Below are 21,774 nucleotides of genomic sequence, written 5' to 3' on the forward strand. Positions count from 1 at the left end.
AAGGAATATTCGATAACTTTATTGACCATTATATTCTTTCACGTCTATTTGTACGTCTTTAATTATATTTAAGATAAACTTTCATTTAAACCTCGTTATTACTTTAATTTGCAAAAACGTGATATAGGTGTTTGTTAATTACTCCTAGCCCCACCAAATCTCTACACATGAACATGTAGGCTAATGACTGTATAGCTGGAATTAATTAATAATAAATTAAATCAATTAATGAATTAAGGTTATGTTTTACTGAGGCAGTTTGTAATTCAAACCCCTGCTTTTGTCCATGACAGACAGAGAGCAGATCAACCCTATGACACCTCAACAGCAGGTGCGTTACTGAAGGATGAACCTCAGAGGGCAAAAGAGTGTCTGAAGACCCCTGGTGTGAAACTATGAATAACTTAAAGGGATAGTCCATCCATCAATCAAGTCGTCCTAAACCTGCACGAGTTTCTTTCTTCAGTTGAACACTAAAGATATTTCGAAAAATGTGGGTAACCACACAGTTGGTAATAGCCATTGACTTCCATAATATGGAGAGAAAAAAATACTATATGGAAGTCAATGGCTACCAGCAACTGTTTGGTTACCAACTTTCGACAGAAGAAACTCATACAGGTTTGGAAGAACTCGAGGGTGAGTAACGATGATAAAATATTCATTTTTGGGTGAACTATCCCTTTAAAGTTGGCTCATCACCAGATGTTCTTAAAAAGGAAACTTTCTCTGAAACAGCAAAACGCATCATCTAGATTTGATGAGGATTTTGTGTAAGTTAGCAAAATACAACCAGGACATTAGTGGGCTACTTTCAGCACAGGGCCCAGGACATCACCACAGGTTGTCGCCCCCTGCCGAAGACCATGTGTAAACATTTGTTTTGCAACTTGAAACAAAGCTAAATTTAGTCAACTAGAGGTTACAATATCATGTATATGCTGTTTTTGGAATGTATATGTGAAAATTTCAGGCAATTATTGAACGGTGTAACTTTAACAGGTCTTTAGCAATTTAATGCTAATTTTATGATTTTAAGCAATTTAGTATTATAAGCAATTATGATTTTTAACTTCATTATAAAGGGCAACTTAATGTTTCCAGCAGCACTAATGTGGTTATTTAGCTATATTTTCTTTATTTAACGTTTTACAATAAATTAGCCAAATACACTCTAAAAAATGCTGGGTTAAATACAACCCAGTGCTGGGTAAAATGGGGACAAACCCAGCAATTGGGTTGTTTTGACCCAGCGGTTGGGTTACTACCCAGAAGGTTGGGTTAAACATTTAACCCAACCACTGGGTCAAAACAGTCCCATTGCTGGGTTTGTCCCTATTTTACCCAGCACTGGGTTGTATTTAACCCAGCATTTTTTAGAGTGTAGTCTAATTTGAGTCTTTGCTTCCTTTTCTATTTGATGAAAGTTGAAGTATGAAAGATGTATACAGGCTACTGAAGTACCCACCCAGAAAAGCTAGTTTCAACATGTTTTAAAAAGTCCTGCGATGTTTTACTTTAGCGCTCGTTTTTTTTTTCTTTAAGATTTCTGAAGCAGAAGTTATTCTGCTATAACGTCAGAATCAGTGGAATTAGACCGCTTTGCTCAATGCTAAAATCCTGCCTATTAGCCAGCAAACATCAACTGCAACTGATTTTAAGGCTAAAGAATTTCTCCTTTTACTTTACACTTCTATATAGTTGTATTATTCAAGGGGAAAAAAAGCCTCATGTTGTTACGATTTTAGGAGTTCACGCCATAAATATCCATCTGTGCCTAATCCAATCACCCACGACTTGAGCATGAGTGACATTAAATTAAGTGCTATGCTGGGCCTTAATTTTAGAATCAAGTTATTGTGTAAATTCCTTGTCTTATATGCTACATTTAATTCAGAGAAACATAATTCTGTCTTTTATGCTACATTTACGTCAGAGAAAGATGCAACAGTGTGATGCAACATTTGCCACACAACTGAAGTGTGACCAGAGTCATCTCTTGATAAAGTCCTTATTTGATCAGACAAAAACTTGATCTTAATCGGTCTCTGCATAATAATTGGCTATTTCAAACTATTTGTGCAAACATAAGCCTAAAGTGAGATAAATACGGGTAATTATGAAGTAAATATTCATTGCAAACCAGACTACAGTATGTGAGAGGAGCGTTAAGGGATCCAGGATCACTAAATAGGAAACCGTAAAACCCGAAGTGGAACTGGAATGGACTGATTACGGAACACACTGAGTGAGGAGGTAAACATTTAGCTTGAATTAACGGTCTACACTTAGATTCTGATAGCTCAAGCTATGCTTTGCACAGTTTGCAGTTACATAGAATTGATCATAGAAACGGCCTACATTTACCCATTCAAACACAAATTAATTGAGAAATACATTAAATGGGCTAAAGGGTCATATATAGACAACATGCGTTGCAGCCATTTAGCTACAATAAAATCTCTGCGTACAATGTTGATCGTATTTTATTAATGAATGAAAGGTGTTCGCAAAACTGTGAAGAGCAAAGAAATCAGTTTGGAAGCAACTGAGATGAAATTAATTGAGAAATACATTAAATGGGCTAAAGGGTCATATATAGTCAACATGTGTTGCAGCCATTTAGCTACAATAAAATCTCTGCGTACAATGTTGATCGTATTTTATTAATGAATGAAAGGTGTTCGCAAAACTGTGAAGAGCAAAGAAATCAGTTTGGAAGCAACTGAGATGAAAAGACTCAAAGACATCATGGTTGAGACTACACTCCCCCACAGTGGTTTTTTTCCAAACACATCTTTATTTATGTCAGTACAGTAAAAGCCTCGGGGAACTGAGGGAGGCCGTGATGATTCTGCCCAACAACTTCGTTTCTTCTGCATCTTCTGCCACTGTTGGCAAAAACGGCTTGTCTCTGTACACCTCAGCGCCTTACCTCAAAATTGTAAAGATTACTTTTTCTCTACACTGCTGTTTGTCCATGAAAGAGGATAATGAAGCTTAACTACCTGTTAAGGTACATTTAATTACATGTACAAAATAAGATCAAAACTACCAGCTTTGCATAACAATATAGCTTGATCATCAGTTGAACTTAAATTTGGAAGTAAAAAAATATCACATATCAACCTTAGTTAAATGCTGATCCAAAAAAACATTGAGTTTCCCAAACATATCTGCGAGATATGTACACACATTCCCTCTAAGGGAAAAATATATTTTGTATTAACCTTTCAATTTGACTTTTTTATAGAACTAGACACAAAAACTATAAAAATTAAACTATAATAATAAGAATTAATTAAATGAAATTGAATAACCACCTCTTGTTTTCTCTGCCTTCAGATTCCATCTCATTCCCCCAGCATTCCTTGCCAGACATTCTTCCATTTCTCTGCTCCAGTGCTCCTTGACTTCATCTTGCAGCACAACTGCTCACGCTTTACATGTCTTGGTGTTGGAAAATAACAGATCTTGCGCAAACGTTTTTGGTGATCTGATTCCATCCCCTTGGTTACTTGAATAAATTTGCACTATTCTATTGTGATTTTGTGAAGGTGTTCAGCACCATCCCCTTCGTGTCAATGTCCACAGCAATTTTTGTCTTGATGATAACCCAACAGCACTTGGACTTCTTTACTTGCTCACTGTGACATGCACTAAACACCTGAGCATAAAAATCACAACACACTTCAGTAATGTGGAGGCAAGAAAGGTCTTTTAGGGGGATAAAAGGGGCCCCTGACTCTGGGAGGTCCGCCAAAAGTTGGGCCAGGTCGCTTGCCTCTTGGAAAGGGCAGCTCATGATGGACCGGTGGTGGCCTACGAAGGGGCCTAGGAGCTGGATAGTGCCCAGGGTGAGGTGGACGAATATGGTGTGGTGGTGGAGGCCTGTACTCCAGGTGAGGAGGAACCCTGTGCTCTGGGTAGTGAGGTGGTATTTCTTCAGGATAATACTCTTGTGCACGAGGTGAAATTAGGTGCATGTTGTAATGAGGGGGAGAGGGGCTACGTTGTGGATGTTCGTAGTATGGGTCAAAGTATGGATCTTCAGGCAAAGGTTGAGGAAGACTTGAGGATTCATGGTAACCCCGTACTGGAGGAGAAGACCCAATGCGGTGATGGGGTATACTTGAAGGGGGCTGCAGAGGTACTCTTGGTGGATGTTGGTGGTTGTAGTCCGCTGGTCCATTCGGTGGGATTTTAGGAACAAGGTGCGGTGCATGAGCAGAGTGAGAAGCCCCATCCCCATGTGGATGGAAAGGCTCCTTGTTTGAAACCTCATGAGATAAGTGTTCATTATCAGAGTTTGCTGGGACATAGGAGTCATCAACACCACCTCTTTCTGCTTCCCCGAAAGGTTCCTGCAAATCTTCGGTGGCATGAGGACCACTTTCTCTCGAAGAAGATGCAGGATGCATGAAATCTTGTGGTGGAGGAGGAAGCTTTGGGATAGGTGGCAGAGGTGTGGTGAAGAAGTTAGGCGCAGTAAGATCCTGTCTTGGTTCTTTGGCAACGTACCGCTCTGCACCATATGCATTAGAGCTGGCCAATACTTGCTTCTCTTGATCATCTCGATATGCATAGTTACCTTCCACCATTTTAGGATTTGGTCCCACATCATGAATTAAGGGATTTTGTCTCAGCTCTTGAAGCATCACACTGGATTTCTCGGTGGCTTCTACACGCTCTCTCAAAGGTTGCTGGTTGCTGGACATAGAAGAGGAACGCATTGCTTCAATGCGTTGATGCCGCTTAGCTTCTGCCTCCGCAAGAGAGGGCACAGAGTTTTTAAAGTCTTTTTTTGGTGCGGTCTTCTGGTGCATGTCTGTATGAGCTTGTGGATCGGTTTGAGCATTTTGTTTCTGCCCAGATGGAAGTGGACGCATTGATTTAGCATCTAAAGCTGTGGACATAGACACCGTTTGCCCCTGCTGATACGGGAACAGCTCTGATTGAGGAGCATCCATAATTTCATCTTGCGTTGGTGTTGCACCAGCTTCATCCCTTACAGGGGTTCCACCAAGGTTCTCTGCACTTGCTGAAGGGCTATCAAGAGTTTCTTTAGGCCACGACAGAACAGATGGAAATCCCAAATTAAAGTCTTTCAGCCCTGGGTTACCTTGGAGAAAGTTATCAATCTTGGAGTCCAAGGTAGAGTTTAGAGAAGAGCTAGGAGTTACTTTCTCATTCGCCATATTGGACTGCATAGCCGTAGGAGCCACACATCCTTGAGTGGAGAGATCCCTAGCCAGTGGGAGACTAGAAGGAGCAAGTAAGACTTCAGGAGATGTATGAGTCTCTGCTGTAAGAGGCGATGTCAGGAATTGCTTTTCAGAATTTGAAGATGTGGTGGTCTTTGCAGTCGGGTTGTTTAGCAAAGAGGACAGACCTGGCAGGAAAAAAAAATTGTAGAAAGAGAAAGATAGGGGTAGGGACGCAAGGGTCAGCAGATTGATTTAAAAACAAAACACATTTTCTAAAGAACTCGTACTAAAGGCCAGGGCCCGGTTGCATGAAAGCCCTTAAGCTAAGAAATCCCTTAGTTATAAGGTTAAGGGAACCCTTAGTGAAACTTGGGTTGCAAGAAAAAAACCCTACGGGTCAACTTAAGGAACCTTAAAGCTGTCATTAAGTATTCCCCTTAATTATTTAAGTGTTCTCTTAAGTGTTGCTACAAAGTCCTTAGTAACCATTTCACCTTAATAAATTTAAGGGACCAAAAGAGCTCCCTTAAGTCATATTAAACTCAATATCTGCAGGATTTTTAAACTCAAATGTACCTAGACAAATAAAATATCATATGAGCGCAGTAGGGCAATGACTATTGTAACATATTAAACTGTAAAATTACTGTAAAACGCATGACTTACAGGTTTTCACAAAACAAAAAGTTTTATATAAATTTTAAAGTAAATGGACGACTTGTATCAATTATGATATCAATTTAAACAATTATTATTAATCAATTGTTACATTAATTAAATAACAATATACAGTGTCTTGCGAAATTATTCATACCCCTTCATTTTTTTCACATTTTGTTGTTGCTGCCTTAGGTTAAACTGCTTTATGTTAAACTGCTTTAAATTACATTTTTTTCCACATCAATCTACACTCCATAAACCATAATGGTAAAGCAAAAAACAGGTTTTTAACATCTTTGCAAATTTATTAAAAATAAAAAACTTAAATGATTCATACCCTTACTTGGAACAGTTGAAATTTAGCTTAGGAGCATTCATATTGCTTGTAGATGATACTACACTTCGATTCCAAAAATTTGGAAAGGCACACACGTCTTAATAAAAGGTCTAACGGCTGATAATGCATATCAGAGCAAAAATCAAGCACTGAGGTCAAAAGAACTGCACGTAGAGCTCAGCAGGTTTGCGTCAAGCCACACATCTGGGGAAGAGTTCAGAAAAAATTCTGCTGCATTGAAGGTTCATAGAAGCATGTAGTCTCTGTTACCCTTAATTGAAGACGTTTGAAACAACCAGGACTCTTCCCAGAGCTGGCCTCCTGACCAAACTGAGCAATTGATGGAGAAGGGCCTTTTCTAGACTGGTGACCAAGAACTTGATGGTCACTCTAGTTGAGCTCCATGATCATATGTGGAGATGGGAGAAACCTACAGAAGGACAAACATCACTGCAACACTCCACCGATCTGGACTTTATGGTGGTGTGGCCAAACTCAATCCTCTCCTCAGTAAAGACACATGAAAACACACTTGGAATTTGCAAAAAAAAAGCACCTAAAGGGCCCTCAGACTGTGAGAAACAATATTCTCTGGTCTTTGATGAACCTCAGTTCCAAACATTACGCTTGAAGGAAACCAGGCACTGCTCATCACCTGCAGAGTACCATCCCAAAAGTAAAGTGTGCTGGTAGAGGCCTCATGCTGTGGGGCTGTTTTTCAGCGGCAGGGACTGAGGGACTCATCAGAATAGAAGAAAAGCTCAGTGCACCAAAATATTGAGATAGCCTTAATGAAAACCTAGTCCAGAGCATTCAGAAACTCAGACTGAGCAGAAGGTTCACCTTCCAACAGGACAACGACCCTAAGCACACAGCAAGAGTGGCCTATAGACAACTCTGTTAATGTCCTTGAGTGGCCCAGCTCCATCCTAGGCTTGAACCCAATCAAATATTCCTGGAGAAACCTGAAAATGTGCATCTGCACCCATCCAACATGACAGAGCTTGAGAGGAGAAGAGGTGAGGAGAAGAATAGCAGATAATTGCCAAATGCTGATGAGAAAAGCTTGTCGCATCAAACAAAAAAGACTTGAGACCGTAAAGGTGCTTTAGCTAAATATTTACTTATGCAATGTACTTATTTCAGTTTTTTTATTTTTAATAAATTTAAGAAGTTGTTACAATTCTGTTTTTGCTTTGTCAATATGGTGTAAGGTGTGTAGATTAATGTGGATAAAAAAGTAATTTAAAGCAGTTTAACATAAGGAAAATACATAAAACGTGAAAAAAATTAATATGAATACTTTCGCAAGGCAAATATAATTTGTCTTAATTGTTTAGATTTTTATAATGCATTATCACCTGTTCACATTTACAACTCTGCATGTGTGCAGTGTCAAAACATGGGTTAATTTTCACATGGATATGCGTCATCTGCCTGAACTGCTTCAGTGTATGACAGTCAGTGGAAGTGAGAGAAAAGTGTTTATTACAAATGGATATTTTTCTTACAAAAACACATGGATTCGCTACAGTGGGCCTTTATTCATCCCCCGGAGCCATCTGTGGCACATTTTATTATGAATGCGCAAGCTTTATTTGACGGCTTGTGGACTGTTCAACTGCAACACCCGCTGACTGCAATGATAGAGCTTGGAATAGCCAGGACAATTTTTAATAGAACTCCGACTGGATTAGTCTGAAAGAAAAACGTCATATACACCTAGGATGCTTCGAGGGTAAGTAAAACACAGCCTAATTTTCATTTTTGGGTGAACTAACCCTTTAAGACGTTTGTTGCAACGCTCCTAAAGAAATCCCTTACCTCAGGGATGTTTTCCCCCTTAGGGATACCCCTAAGTCAAATTACTTAAGGACTTTCATGCAACTGGGCCCAGACTACTAAGAGCTTGTACCAGCACAAACCCTCTTTTGGCATTAAAAAACTACTGCCAGAATTTACTAAAGGAACGGAGGGAAAAATTTGCGATGAAAAGGCATGGACAGTTATTTTTGCAGCTGACTTTATTTCATATGCATTTGTAGGAGTTTCCCTTTCTGACACAAAATTTATGGGAGTAGAATATTTAAATTAATTGAACAATGTGATTTACCAAGGTTTGCAGTATTCAATATACTGGTATTTGTGCCATTATTTAACGGCCAAAAAAGCATGTCTTAACCCATTTTGCCACTGTGCTGCTAGTAGATTACCCGCACTTGATTATAATCGGCTCTGCTTGTTTGCAACTAGGGGTGGGAATCTTTAGGCACTTCACGATCCGATCCAATTCCGATTCTGGGAGTCACGATCCGATTCCAAAACGATTATTGATCTACATTTTTTCCTAATTCTTCTGCTGTGCAAATACATCTTTACAACTTTGTAAGTCAGCACTGCCATCTTAAAAATAGGGGTGTGAATCTTCACTTGCTTCAAGATTCAATTCAATTACGATTATCATGTCAACGATTTGATTCAACTCAATATCATGATGCGTCACATTCTCAATTTTCAATATTACTGCACATGGCTACATTTTAATATACATTTTATATAAAATTTATTTTGTGCAAAATGTACTTAATTTTTTAAAAATTATATAAGCAGGCTACTTTTAAAAATAATTACTCATGTTAAAAAATAAGTGTTCTTTAAGTAGGCTATCCGAAAGTTTACAGATAATCATAGTTATGGATTTTTCTTTTTTCCTCAGTATTATTGCTGTTTTATTATTACTGATGAGATAGACAGTAGCATCTTTAACAGGCTGCATTCACACAGATTCACACTAATGCACATTTCTATTTCGATATATCAGATGTTTTGTCCTGTTCTGAAAACCTAAACGACTGTGTTTACATCAATTTCGTATAAAAGTATTTGGAGATGCAAGTGCATTTAACCACAGCCGCGATCGAGCTTCAGGACATCAAACACAAAGCACAAGTGAAAGTCTGTCAGTACGTGAGTTTCGTGCATCTTATACGTACTGCATTCCAAAAGGCATAAATGAAAGCATATCTAAAGTATAATACTGAAATAACGGCGGGTGGAAGCACAGAGTCAAGCAATGCGCACGTGTCTCACAGTGCATATTCTGTGCAATGAAGCCCGCCATGATCGTCTCTAGCGCACACACGTACCATATGCAGGGAAAAACCATGCTCAGAATCATTGAAGAGAGAATCGCGATGCATCGGAGATTCGATATTTTCTCCCACCCCTATTTACAACCCTACACTAATTTACGCTGCTCTTTGTAAACTGCATTGACACTTTTATGGGGGCTGCATTCTCACAGTAAATTGCCCTGTTTAGTAAATCTGGCCCCAAGACTTTTTTTTTAATCATCTGATGTTGCTTCCACAACTAGGCAAAACGTCTAGAGTTTTAGGTCAACATGAAATTACATTGTCAACTCATTTAACTTACGTAATGTGATGAATTTTCGAATGAAACATTATATTTAACAAGTAGGGTTGGATTGCATCCATCAGGAATCGTGGTGCCAGAATGAAGACACAGCTGAATCGGAGTTCACATTCGACTGTGGAGGACTACTATGCTCATAAATCACTACCTGTCTGGCACCAACTTTTGAGGAGATTTTAGAAAAGCCACATTACCTAAATCAAAAGCTTCAAACATAATTTTGTTTATTTGTCATTTAAATGGTATTAAGCTTTTTGGCTTTTGATTAACATTAATGGCCTAGGTGACATCGTCTGAGAAGGATGTTGTTTCAAAGGTGGAGCAAGTTATTACATTTTGATGAAAGATGACATCAAACGTTTTCTTTTGTATAACATACACTGATGAAATCACACACAGTGAGACCGCAAATGTATTAAAAGAAAAATAGGGTTAATTTTGATTTCATGTTGACTTAAAACAACTTGAACATACTATGTTTGAACTACTGTGTTCACAAATTTCACATCCCAACTCTTTGGTTTCTCAAATCATTTTGCTTTTCCATGTCTCACCCTGAAAACCCCCATGGGTTTGTGTTTTGGACAGAGCACTGAGCAAAGTGTTGGGGTTGATGTCCACCCTAGAAAGGATGCTGGCCAGTGGGTTGGCTGGAGGGGCAGTAGTGGGAGTGGGAGTCTTTTGAGTTGAGCTTGGAGTGGAAGGTGCACTTGGGGAAGACCGAGATACAGGACTAACTCCTACAGCTGCAAAGGCAAAAGCAATGTTTGAATGCATGATGTTACATACAAATGTAGGGTTTTTTTTACATTTCACATTTCATGCTATTAAGCAGTTCTCCAAATCCCAAAATTATTTTACTTTTTGAATACTATATATTGATAAATAGTGGAGAGGAGACAAGAAAATTAGTAGGGGAATGGGAGCGGACACAACACGGGTCACATTCAAACATGCATCTCTCAAATGAGCACCACAGCTTACTGCTAGGACAAGGCTTTGAACAGTATGCACATTTAATAAGATATTTTAACCTGTGTATAACATGCTGTACAAATCAAATTTCAGCATCTCACCTGAGCTCTTCATAACGTTTGTGATTGTGCTGAGAATGGAGCTGATCTTGCCTAGGTCAACACCAGCAAGGTTCACTGGCAGTGACGGTGTGGTTGGTGTGGTGGTGGTTGTTGTTGTAGTAGTTATTACTGCTGAGGGAACTGCCACTGCCGGGGTGTCGATTTGCTTTGTTTGTGCGCATTCAGTTGTTGGCAAGGATTCTATGACATTTGGAGTGACAGAAGACTGTTTGGACACAACAGCAGAGGCCACACGTTCCTCAACTGTAAGGAGGATACAAAATTAAGAGAAAAACAAAAAACAAAACACTGCATCTCAACAGCTTAACCATCAGTTTCTTTTGAATGCAGTACATGTGAGAAACATACTAAATATAAAAAAAACATTAGGGTCATATGGTAAAGGTCATATGGTACCTATGATGGTAGGTGTTTCTGTCTCCTCTACATCCGAGAAGTCCATGTCTTCTACATCACGATTGTCTTTGTCTCCCAAAGGGGCACTGGGTGGGGAGGAACCCCCGACAGATGAGAGAGGGCTGGGAGCATCAGCCAAAGCAATCAAGTCCTCCTCCATCGCCTGCCCATCCAGCTCGGAGTCTGGGGTACCAATCCTTTCCAGAGCGTGGAAGGGTGACTCGGAGCCCGTGGGTGAAGGAGCATCTTCAATGGGGGAGGGGATGGGTGAGTCATCTGAATCAGGCAACATAGTCTTCAGTGAATCGAGCTTGCGCTTGAGGTGCGACACCCGGTTTGCGAATGTCTCGTAAGCCTGGAGAAGAATGATATGGAGAAAAGTTCCACTATTAGTTCCAATAACTCAAATCTATCAAATTGTACATTCACAAAATTGGCACATTAACAAATGCTTTGTTTTTGGGGTTGAGCAGTATGAACGTACATTACTGTGCAAAAGATTGGGGTCAGTAAGCTTTTAAGATTTAGAGAAATTACTTTTGTTTAAAAAAGATGCATTAAATTCATCAAAAGTGATAGTAGAGACATTTTACTAATTATTTTTATTTCACATAAATATTAGCTCATCAACAAATTCTTTAAAAAACATCTCACACAAAAACATATTAAGCCATTTCAATATTGATGACAATAATAAGAAGAAATGTTTCTTGAGCACAAAAAATTATATATTAAATAAGAAACAAAAAGAAGCATATCAGAATGATTTCTGAAGGATCATGTGACACTGATGACTGGAGTAATAGCTGCTGAAAATTCAGCTTTGCCACCACAGGAATACATTTTAAAACATACTAATAACATTTCAAAATATTGCTTCTTTTACTGTATTTTTGGATTTGACGCTCAGTATTTAGTTTTGTTTATTTTGTTTAAATCAATACTGTGAATATATTGCATTGAACAATATTACGAATATTGTTTAAACCAATAATGTGCATATATATATATATATATACACACAGTGCTTTCCATAAGTATTGGAAAAGTAAAGACAAAATTGCTTTGTCTGGTGTGGAGTCGAGGCATCTGCAAATATGATTCAAAGATGAATATGAGACAAAACTACAGAATGTCACATTTTATTATTGGGTGTTTCAACATTCATGTTTTACCAAATAAAAAGGACAGCACTTTTAGAGTTTCATCCCCTCTCTGATGTGAGCATAAGTATTGGGACAGTTGACTCACAGGTCTTTCTAAGTGATCAGCTGTGTCCTGTTGCATTAACGGACTGTTTGGACACAACAGCAGAGGCCACACGTTCCTCAACTGTAAGGAGGATACAAAATTAAGAGAAAAACAAAAAACAAAACACTGCATCTCAACAGCTTAACCATCAGTTTCTTTTGAATGCAGTACATGTGAGAAACATACTAAATATATATGTCATATGGTAAAGGTCATATGATACCTATGATGGTAGGTGTTTCTGTCTCCTCTACATCCGAGAAGTCCATGTCTTCTACATCACGATTGTCTTTGTCTCCCAAAGGGGCACTGGGTGGGGAGGAACCCCCGACAGATGAGAGAGGGCTGGGAGCATCAGCCAAAGCAATCAAGTCCTCCTCCATCGCCTGCCCATCCAGCTCGGAGTCTGGGGTACCAATCCTTTCCAGAGCGTGGAAGGGTGACTCGGAGCCCGTGGGTGAAGGAGCATCTTCAATGGGGGAGGGGATGGGTGAGTCATCTGAATCAGGCAACATAGTCTTCAGTGAATCGAGCTTGCGCTTGAGGTGCGACACCCGGTTTGCGAATGTCTCGTAAGCCTGGAGAAGAATGATATGGAGAAAAGTTCCACTATTAGTTCCAATAACTCAAATCTATCAAATTGTACATTCACAAAATTGGCACATTAACAAATGCTTTGTTTTTGGGGTTGAGCAGTATGAACGTACATTACTGTGCAAAAGATTGGGGTCAGTAAGCTTTTAAGATTTAGAGAAATTACTTTTGTTTAAAAAAGATGCATTAAATTCATCAAAAGTGATAGTAGAGACATTTTACTAATTATTTTTATTTCACATAAATATTAGCTCATCAACAAATTCTTTAAAAAACATCTCACACAAAAACATATTAAGCCATTTCAATATTGATGACAATAATAAGAAGAAATGTTTCTTGAGCACAAAAAATTATATATTAAATAAGAAACAAAAAGAAGCATATCAGAATGATTTCTGAAGGATCATGTGACACTGATGACTGGAGTAATAGCTGCTGAAAATTCAGCTTTGCCACCACAGGAATACATTTTAAAACATACTAATAACATTTCAAAATATTGCTTCTTTTACTGTATTTTTGGATTTGACGCTCAGTATTTAGTTTTGTTTATTTTGTTTAAATCAATACTGTGAATATATTGCATTGAACAATATTACGAATATTGTTTAAACCAATAATGTGCATATATATATATATATATACACACAGTGCTTTCCATAAGTATTGGAAAAGTAAAGACAAAATTGCTTTGTCTGGTGTGGAGTCGAGGCATCTGCAAATATGATTCAAAGATGAATATGAGACAAAACTACAGAATGTCACATTTTATTATTGGGTGTTTCAACATTCATGTTTTACCAAATAAAAAGGACAGCACTTTTAGAGTTTCATCCCCTCTCTGATGTGAGCATAAGTATTGGGACAGTTGACTCACAGGTCTTTCTAAGTGATCAGCTGTGTCCTGTTGCATTAACGGTTCAGATATTAAAAGCAGGTAATGTGCTGTATCAGTTATAGCCATTGCTTCTGCATTCTGAGTCTTGCATATGATGATGACACAACAAACCAGGATGAAGACGAGGGAGCTGACTTTGAGAGTCACGCAAGCAATTTGGATGCTAAAAGAAAAGAGGAACTCAATTAGAGCTACAGTATGTCAAAAACAATGGGCATGGAGAAATCAACAGTTTGCAATGTCCTGAAAAAGAAAGAAACCACCGGTGACTACAGCATCCAACAACGGCCCGGCCGTTGATCACAGACAAATCATAAAAGCTGTGAAAACCCTAAAATAAGTGTCTGTAAAATCACCAACAACCTCCAGAAAGCTGGAGTGATGGTCTGACAATCTACTGTCCGCAGGAGACTTCCACAGCAGAATTACAGAGGTTACACAGCAAGATGCAAACCTCTGATCAGCAGCAAACATAGAAAGGCAAGATTAGAGTTTGCAAAAAAGCACGAAGGTGAGCCAGTAGAGTCTTGACAGATGAGACAAAGATTATCTATCATTTAAGTGATGGGAAAGCAAAAGTGTAGAGAAAAAAGGAACTGCAAATGATCCTAAGCATACGACCTCATCTGTAAAGTATGGTGGAGGTAGTGTCATGGCGTGGGCATGAATGGCTGCCGCTGGAACAGGCTCTCTCCACTTTATTGATGACGTAACGAACGATGGTGATAGGAGAATGAATGCAGAAGTGTACAAATACATCTTGGCTACCAATGTTCAAGAAAATGCCACAAGACTCATCAGAAAGTGCTTCATATTGCAACAGGACAATGACCCAAAATACCCTGCTAGCACAGTCAAGGAGTTTATCAGGGCAAAGAAATGGAAAGTCTTAGATTGCCCAAGTCAATGTCTAGATTTAAACCCTATAGAACATGAATTTCACCAGCTAAAGAGGAGACTAAAGGTGGAAACCCCCCAAAACAAGCAACAGTTGAAATTGGCTGTATTAAAGGCTGGGAAAAGCATGTCAATGGATGAAACCAAGAGTCTGGTGATGTCTATGGGTGGCAGACTCACTGCTGTGATTGCATGCAAGGGATTCTGCAAATATGATTCAAAGATGAATATGAGACAAAACTACAGAATGTCACATTTTATTATTGGGTGTTTCAACATTCATGTTTTACCAAATAAAAAGGACAGCACTTTTAGAGTTTCATCCCCTCTCTGATGTGAGCATAAGTATTGGGACAGTTGACTCACAGGTCTTTCTAAGTGATCAGCTGTGTCCTGTTGCATTAACGGTTCAGATATTAAAAGCAGGTAATGTGCTGTATCAGTTATAGCCATTGCTTCTGCATTCTGAGTCTTGCATATGATGATGACACAACAAACCAGGATGAAGACGAGGGAGCTGACTTTGAGAGTCACGCAAGCAATTTGGATGCTAAAAGAAAAGAGGAACTCAATTAGAGCTACAGTATGTCAAAAACAATGGGCATGGAGAAATCAACAGTTTGCAATGTCCTGAAAAAGAAAGAAACCACCGGTGACTACAGCATCCAACAACGGCCCGGCCGTTGATCACAGACAAATCATAAAAGCTGTGAAAACCCTAAAATAAGTGTCTGTAAAATCACCAACAACCTCCAGAAAGCTGGAGTGATGGTCTGACAATCTACTGTCCGCAGGAGACTTCCACAGCAGAATTACAGAGGTTACACAGCAAGATGCAAACCTCTGATCAGCAGCAAACATAGAAAGGCAAGATTAGAGTTTGCAAAAAAGCACGAAGGTGAGCCAGTAGAGTCTTGACAGATGAGACAAAGATTATCTATCATTTAAGTGATGGGAAAGCAAAAGTGTAGAGAAAAAAGGAACTGCAAATGATCCTAAGCATACGACCTCATCTGTAAAGTATGGTGGAGGTAGTGTCATGGCGTGGGCATGAATGGCTGCCGCTGGAACAGGCTCTCTCCACTTTATTGATGACGTAACGAACGATGGTGATAGGAGAATGAATGCAGAAGTGTACAAATACATCTTGGCTACCAATGTTCAAGAAAATGCCACAAGACTCATCAGAAAGTGCTTCATATTGCAACAGGACAATGACCCAAAATACCCTGCTAGCACAGTCAAGGAGTTTATCAGGGCAAAGAAATGGAAAGTCTTAGATTGCCCAAGTCAATGTCTAGATTTAAACCCTATAGAACATGAATTTCACCAGCTAAAGAGGAGACTAAAGGTGGAAACCCCCCAAAACAAGCAACAGTTGAAATTGGCTGTATTAAAGGCTGGGAAAAGCATGTCAGCTGGAGTGATGGTCTGACAATCTACTGTCCGCAGGAGACTTCCACAGCAGAATTACAGAGGTTACACAGCAAGATGCAAACCTCTGATCAGCAGCAAACATAGAAAGGCAAGATTAGAGTTTGCAAAAAAGCACGAAGGTGAGCCAGTAGAGTCTTGACAGATGAGACAAAGATTATCTATCATTTAAGTGATGGGAAAGCAAAAGTGTAGAGAAAAAAGGAACTGCAAATGATCCTAAGCATACGACCTCATCTGTAAAGTATGGTGGAGGTAGTGTCATGGCGTGGGCATGAATGGCTGCCGCTGGAACAGGCTCTCTCCACTTTATTGATGACGTAACGAACGATGGTGATAGGAGAATGAATGCAGAAGTGTACAAATACATCTTGGCTACCAATGTTCAAGAAAATGCCACAAGACTCATCAGAAAGTGCTTCATATTGCAACAGGACAATGACCCAAAATACCCTGCTAGCACAGTCAAGGAGTTTATCAGGGCAAAGAAATGGAAAGTCTTAGATTGCCCAAGTCAATGTCTAGATTTAAACCCTATAGAACATGAATTTCACCAGCTAAAGAGGAGACTAAAGGTGGAAACCCCCCAAAACAAGCAACAGTTGAAATTGGCTGTATTAAAGGCTGGGAAAAGCATGTCAATGGATGAAACCAAGAGTCTGGTGATGTCTATGGGTGGCAGACTCACTGCTGTGATTGCATGCAAGGGATTTGCAACTAAATATTAGCTTTTAAACTTTTACAATTGCTCTAAGTTCAACTGTCCCAATACTTATGCTCACATGAGATAGGGGAATGAAACTCTAAAAGTGCTGTACTTTTTATTTGGCAAAACATGAATGTGTTGAAAATGTGACATTCTGTAGTTTTGTCTCATATTCATCTTTTAATCATATTTGCAGATGTTTTGACTCCACAGCAGACAAAGCAATTTTGTCTTTACTGTTCCAATACTTATGGATGGCACTGTGTGCATATATATATATATATATATATATATATATATATATATATATACACACACACACACACACACACACATTTTCTAATACAAATTTTACATATATTGCTCATCACCCAGACCTTACATCATCTTATAAAAAAAAAATAAAAATAAAATTGTAAACTTGCAAAACCAATGACCACAAAAAACATTATCATTGTAAAAATAACAAAGGTTAATTATAAACTATACAGCTGTATTTTTATGAAATGGCCAAATATGGCTGTCAGAGTTCAACTAAATAAAACAAACATTTTGCTACACAATGGTCTGGATGTCTTTGTTTTTGTACAAATTCAATTGCAGCACAATGCAGCTGAAACCACTAAAAGCATTAAATGAGCATTTGGTCATTACTTCTGAAAGGGCTATTTGCTGCTTTCAATCATAAAGATAGTTTTTTATATGTGCATTGAAATAATGAGTCTGCTGGAAGGCCTGAGGCTGCTGTAAGTGAGGATAGATTAAGAGCTTTTGTTGAAGCAAACGGAAAAAATTAGATTTCATAAAGTGCTTTTTGGAAATATAAATAAAACAACATTTTACTTATTTCCTATTCAGCCATTTCATTTGAAATTACTTGATGGTTCTCTACATTCATTCTAGTCTCCCAGTGTGGAAAATTAATACATTTAGTAATATTTCTGCAACAAACACTGCAAATTAAAGTGTAAAATGTTTTGTACAGGAGTGTAGCTAATTTATATTTATAATATCATTTCAAATTCCACCCAAAAATATCATCACATTAAACTGCAATACTCACTTTAGCCACAATCTTAACCTCTTTATATTGCATCTCGTAGAATATGTCTGCATTCTCCAGAGCTTCCATCAATGGAGGGCCTTTTTTGACCTCTCCATCCAGAAAGGAAACAAACTCCTGGAGCTTTGCACTCCCGTCTTCAAAGTCTTTAGAAAACCTTTTACCTCCTGCCTTGTCTAAAATATGAAATGTGGAAAGAACGAACACATAAAAATTAGAAAAATATTAATGCATCAATTAATGCATATCCAGTTAGAATCTTAAAAGGCCACTGTTTACCGACCTTTCAGTTTCTTTAGAGCCTCTGTGCTGCACACATCCACTCTCATTGCAGCTAACTGTTTCTCTTTGAGCTCAATCTCATCCATGGACTTCCTGTACGTGGACAGATGCTCGATAAACGCTGAGGGCTGACAGGTAAAAATACAAACAAGTAGGTAAGAAGTTGTATAAATGAAAGGTATAGTCACCCCAACCCCAGGGGTTCCAAAGAGCCACTCAAATCCAGTGTGAATTTTGACTATTTACCACAAACTCAGCAACAATCTTGGATTTCAGGGCAGATTTGGCATTAACTGGAGCTGAAAATAAAATTGAGGAATATTAAAAATGAAAAATCATTACTTTATTATAAGAATTTCAAAAATATGTACAAGTCTTCTTAACACATTGTATATTAAGACTTTCAATGTTAAACTCAAAAACATACTGACAAGCCTATAAAATTCTCCCAAGAGCAACATTAAGTTGATACATCCTCAATTATTAATTCAGACCTTTCACTGGTTCTTCTTTCCAAACCAAACCGTTCCTAAGCTGACTGATGAACTCCTCTGAATAGACATTTCTCTCTTCCCAAATGGACAGTATCCTCACCACTGCCTTGTTCACCTTAGAATCCTTTGTGGCACTACAAGAAATCACATTTACAAAGATTCATAATATAAAGCAATTCACACAATGCAACATCACAATAGATTTTAGAAAATAATTTGCATACAAGGTCACATTAATGCATACTTGGTTAGAAGCACATTGGTCGCAGGATAATTTAGTAATTGATGGCTTTGTAGAAACCTACTAATCAAAAATTATTCATTTATTTAAAAAAAAAAATGTATGTATATATATATATAGGCTTACAATGTATAATTCAATAAAAAAACATATGTAATTCAGATTATGTTATTTGATTTGTACGTCAATTATTCAATCATTAAACTAAATTGTCAAAATCCAAAATGTCCCAAAAATAAAATAATTTTTTTATTAAAGGGGTCATATGATGCGATTTCAAGTTTTTCTTTCTCTTTGGAGTGTTACAAGCTGATAGTGAATAGATAAGATCCTTGAAGTTGCAAAGACTAAAGTCTTAAAACCAAAGAGATATTCTTTATCAAAGTTAAGACTCTGCCACGCCCCCCTAAAATGGCTCGTTCTAACACGCCCCCACATATCTAGGTCACTATGTGGGAATATTCGCAAGGACTTTGTAGAAAACTAAGCATTTGAGAGGCGCGGGGCATAGAGGACTTACAATAATGTACAGTATTTGAAAAATAATGTGTTTTTTGAACATTAAAGCATGTCAACATATTCCGTTACACCAAATACACAAAATAATGATCTTTAAAAAACCATCATATGACCCCTTTAAATAAAAATAAAATACATGGAATATTTGATTTAGTATTTTATATGAATGACAACAAAAAAGTTAAATATATATTTTGCTTCAAAACAATGTGGTGATTCATTTTGGATATGGTTGGTTTGGGTGATGGCTCCTTATTATGGAACTGTATAACATTTCTATGGAGAAATTACTTCCAGAACTAAGACCTCTGAAAAAGTGGGTGGTCACTGTTGTGGTCTATAGGCAGAGGAGATATTTCTTGTCGAGAACAATCTGGTTAAAGTTCATGTTGATGAAAGCAGACTCACCTGATGAGCTTCATAGCTTCTGGCAGAACATCTGTGAAGGTGGTGCGGTAGACTATGGCATTTTTCCTTTTACAGTTCTGAATTACATCATTCGCCAGATAGAAGAGATTAAGTCTGTGTGGCGCATCCGCTGGGAAAAGAATAAGGAAAAGTTTAACTGCATCATAAAACAATCAGTTTAATGGTCCGCTTACAATGGCATGACCTTTGCCTAATATTAGCGAGGATGGGCAAACCATAATGAAGTGTTAAAGTTCACACAAACATTGAATAATCCATGAGGAATGTCACAAATTATAGCAGTTTCTTTCAATTCCATCACAAGCTGCTCTTTCAAAATCTATCTACTTTCAACAAATCAACAAGATAATTTCTTCAATTACAGGTACTTTTATGGCCTAGGGCTAGTATTTTATTAAGTTTAATAAACTCTTATATTATTAAGACAAAAGGCACAATCACACCAAGAGCAATAGTTATAAAGATAACTATAGCTATATCAGCATCCACACCAATGCACTATAATGTTCTGTTTATTATAAGCACATGCTGCAGTTATGTCATCTGCCGCTTTCAATGTTTGACCTCTTTAAAACAGGAACAATTCTGATTAGCTGTTAGTTTTTTTAATTCGTTAGCTGGGAAAAAAATTGTGAAAGATTCCAAATAGTGTCTCTATCAAAATAGTTGTGGTATGAACTTTGCGATTCTTTTACATTTTAAACAATTTTAAGACTACATCTATTATCTATATTATTATAGTTATCGTCCTTGATGTGAACAACCCTTAAAGGGGTCATATGATGCGATTTCAAGTTTTTCTTTCTCTTTGGAGTGTTACAAGCTGACTGTGCATAGATAAGATCCCTGAAGTTGCAATGACTAAAGTCTCAAAACCAAAGAGATATTTTTTAATCAAAGTTAAGACTCCGCCACGCCCCCCCAAAACGGCTCGTTCTAACACGCCCCCACATATCTAGGTCACTATGTGGGAATATTTGCATAATGAGCCCAAATGTGCACGCAAAGAAAGAAGGCATGGTTTCAGTAACCGCAGTTAGTGTTGAAGCAGCCATGTCAGGGAGACGCTGTGTGTTTTTAGGCGAAAGCAAAAGCACTTTATTTGGCCTTCCGAAAGTAGATGCATTTAGGAATCTTTAAGATTTTCTTACAACAGAACAGCAATGCATTTTATGGATGACCGTTTCGTGAACCTAGGATAGGAGAAAATTCTGACTTTGCTATGACAATCTGGCGCTTCAGAATCAGCGACTGTTTTGTTATTAGTTTAAGTATTTGCTATTGACTGTTCAAATGCAGAGTTTTGCGCATCGTGTGTGTGTGTGAGAAAGAGAGAGAGAGACAGCGTCACATCACATCACAGTAGAATCAGCTGTCTTAACCGCGGCTTGTGTACTGCATCATTACTGTGTCTGTTCCCCTTTCGGGCTTGAACTGATGGTAAAACTAATGACATTATTTACTGTCTTTACATTTATTTTGAAAGCTGAAGCTCGCAATTATGGTAAGGGGCATCGCCCCTTATATGTTCGGCCAATCACAATGCACTGGGTCAGCTGGCCAATCAGAGCAGTCTGCGCTTGTCGGAAGGAAGGACTTTGTGTGGAGTCAGCTGTCTTAACCGCGGCTTGTGTACTGCATCATTACTGTGTCTGTTCCCCTTTCGGGCTTGAACTGATGGTAAAACTAATGACATTATTTACTGTCTTTACATTTATTTTGAAAGCTGAAGCTCGCAATTATGGTAAGGGGCATCGCCCCTTATATGTTCGGCCAATCACAATGCACTGGGTCAGCTGGCCAATCAGAGCAGACTGCGCTTGTCGGAAGG

At 38.3% G+C, this 21,774-nt stretch overlaps 1 protein-coding gene across 2 annotated transcripts in view; it reads right to left on the reverse strand.

The window, feature by feature from the left end:
- LOC107599506 (regulation of nuclear pre-mRNA domain-containing protein 2-like) overlaps window positions 1-21,774 on the reverse strand; it is a 50,059-nt gene that overhangs the window by 4,044 nt on the left and 24,241 nt on the right. Inside the window, exons 2-11 of one of the 2 annotated variants that reach the window (XM_016291113.1) lie at window positions 19,923-20,052; window positions 18,755-18,888; window positions 18,507-18,559; window positions 18,262-18,388; window positions 17,979-18,154; window positions 12,607-12,961; window positions 10,716-10,979; window positions 10,194-10,385; window positions 3,324-5,392; window positions 2,781-2,935 (exon numbers count right to left, since the gene is read on the reverse strand). In XM_016291113.1, the coding sequence (XP_016146599.1) occupies window positions 3,693-5,392; window positions 10,194-10,385; window positions 10,716-10,979; window positions 12,607-12,961; window positions 17,979-18,154; window positions 18,262-18,388; window positions 18,507-18,559; window positions 18,755-18,888; window positions 19,923-20,052 (3,131 nt within the window). In that variant the 3' untranslated portion in view covers window positions 2,781-2,935; window positions 3,324-3,692. Of the gene's footprint in view, window positions 1-2,780; window positions 2,936-3,323; window positions 5,393-10,193; window positions 10,386-10,715; window positions 10,980-12,606; window positions 12,962-17,978; window positions 18,155-18,261; window positions 18,389-18,506; window positions 18,560-18,754; window positions 18,889-19,922; window positions 20,053-21,774 lie in introns of those variants that run through there. The other variant, XM_016291112.1, reaches the window with a different exon arrangement.

Source organism: Sinocyclocheilus grahami, unplaced genomic scaffold (assembly GCF_001515645.1).
Source record: "Sinocyclocheilus grahami isolate Dianchi unplaced genomic scaffold, SAMN03320097.WGS_v1.1 scaffold268.1, whole genome shotgun sequence".
In the NCBI taxonomy this organism is placed as follows: Eukaryota; Metazoa; Chordata; class Actinopteri; order Cypriniformes; family Cyprinidae; genus Sinocyclocheilus; species Sinocyclocheilus grahami.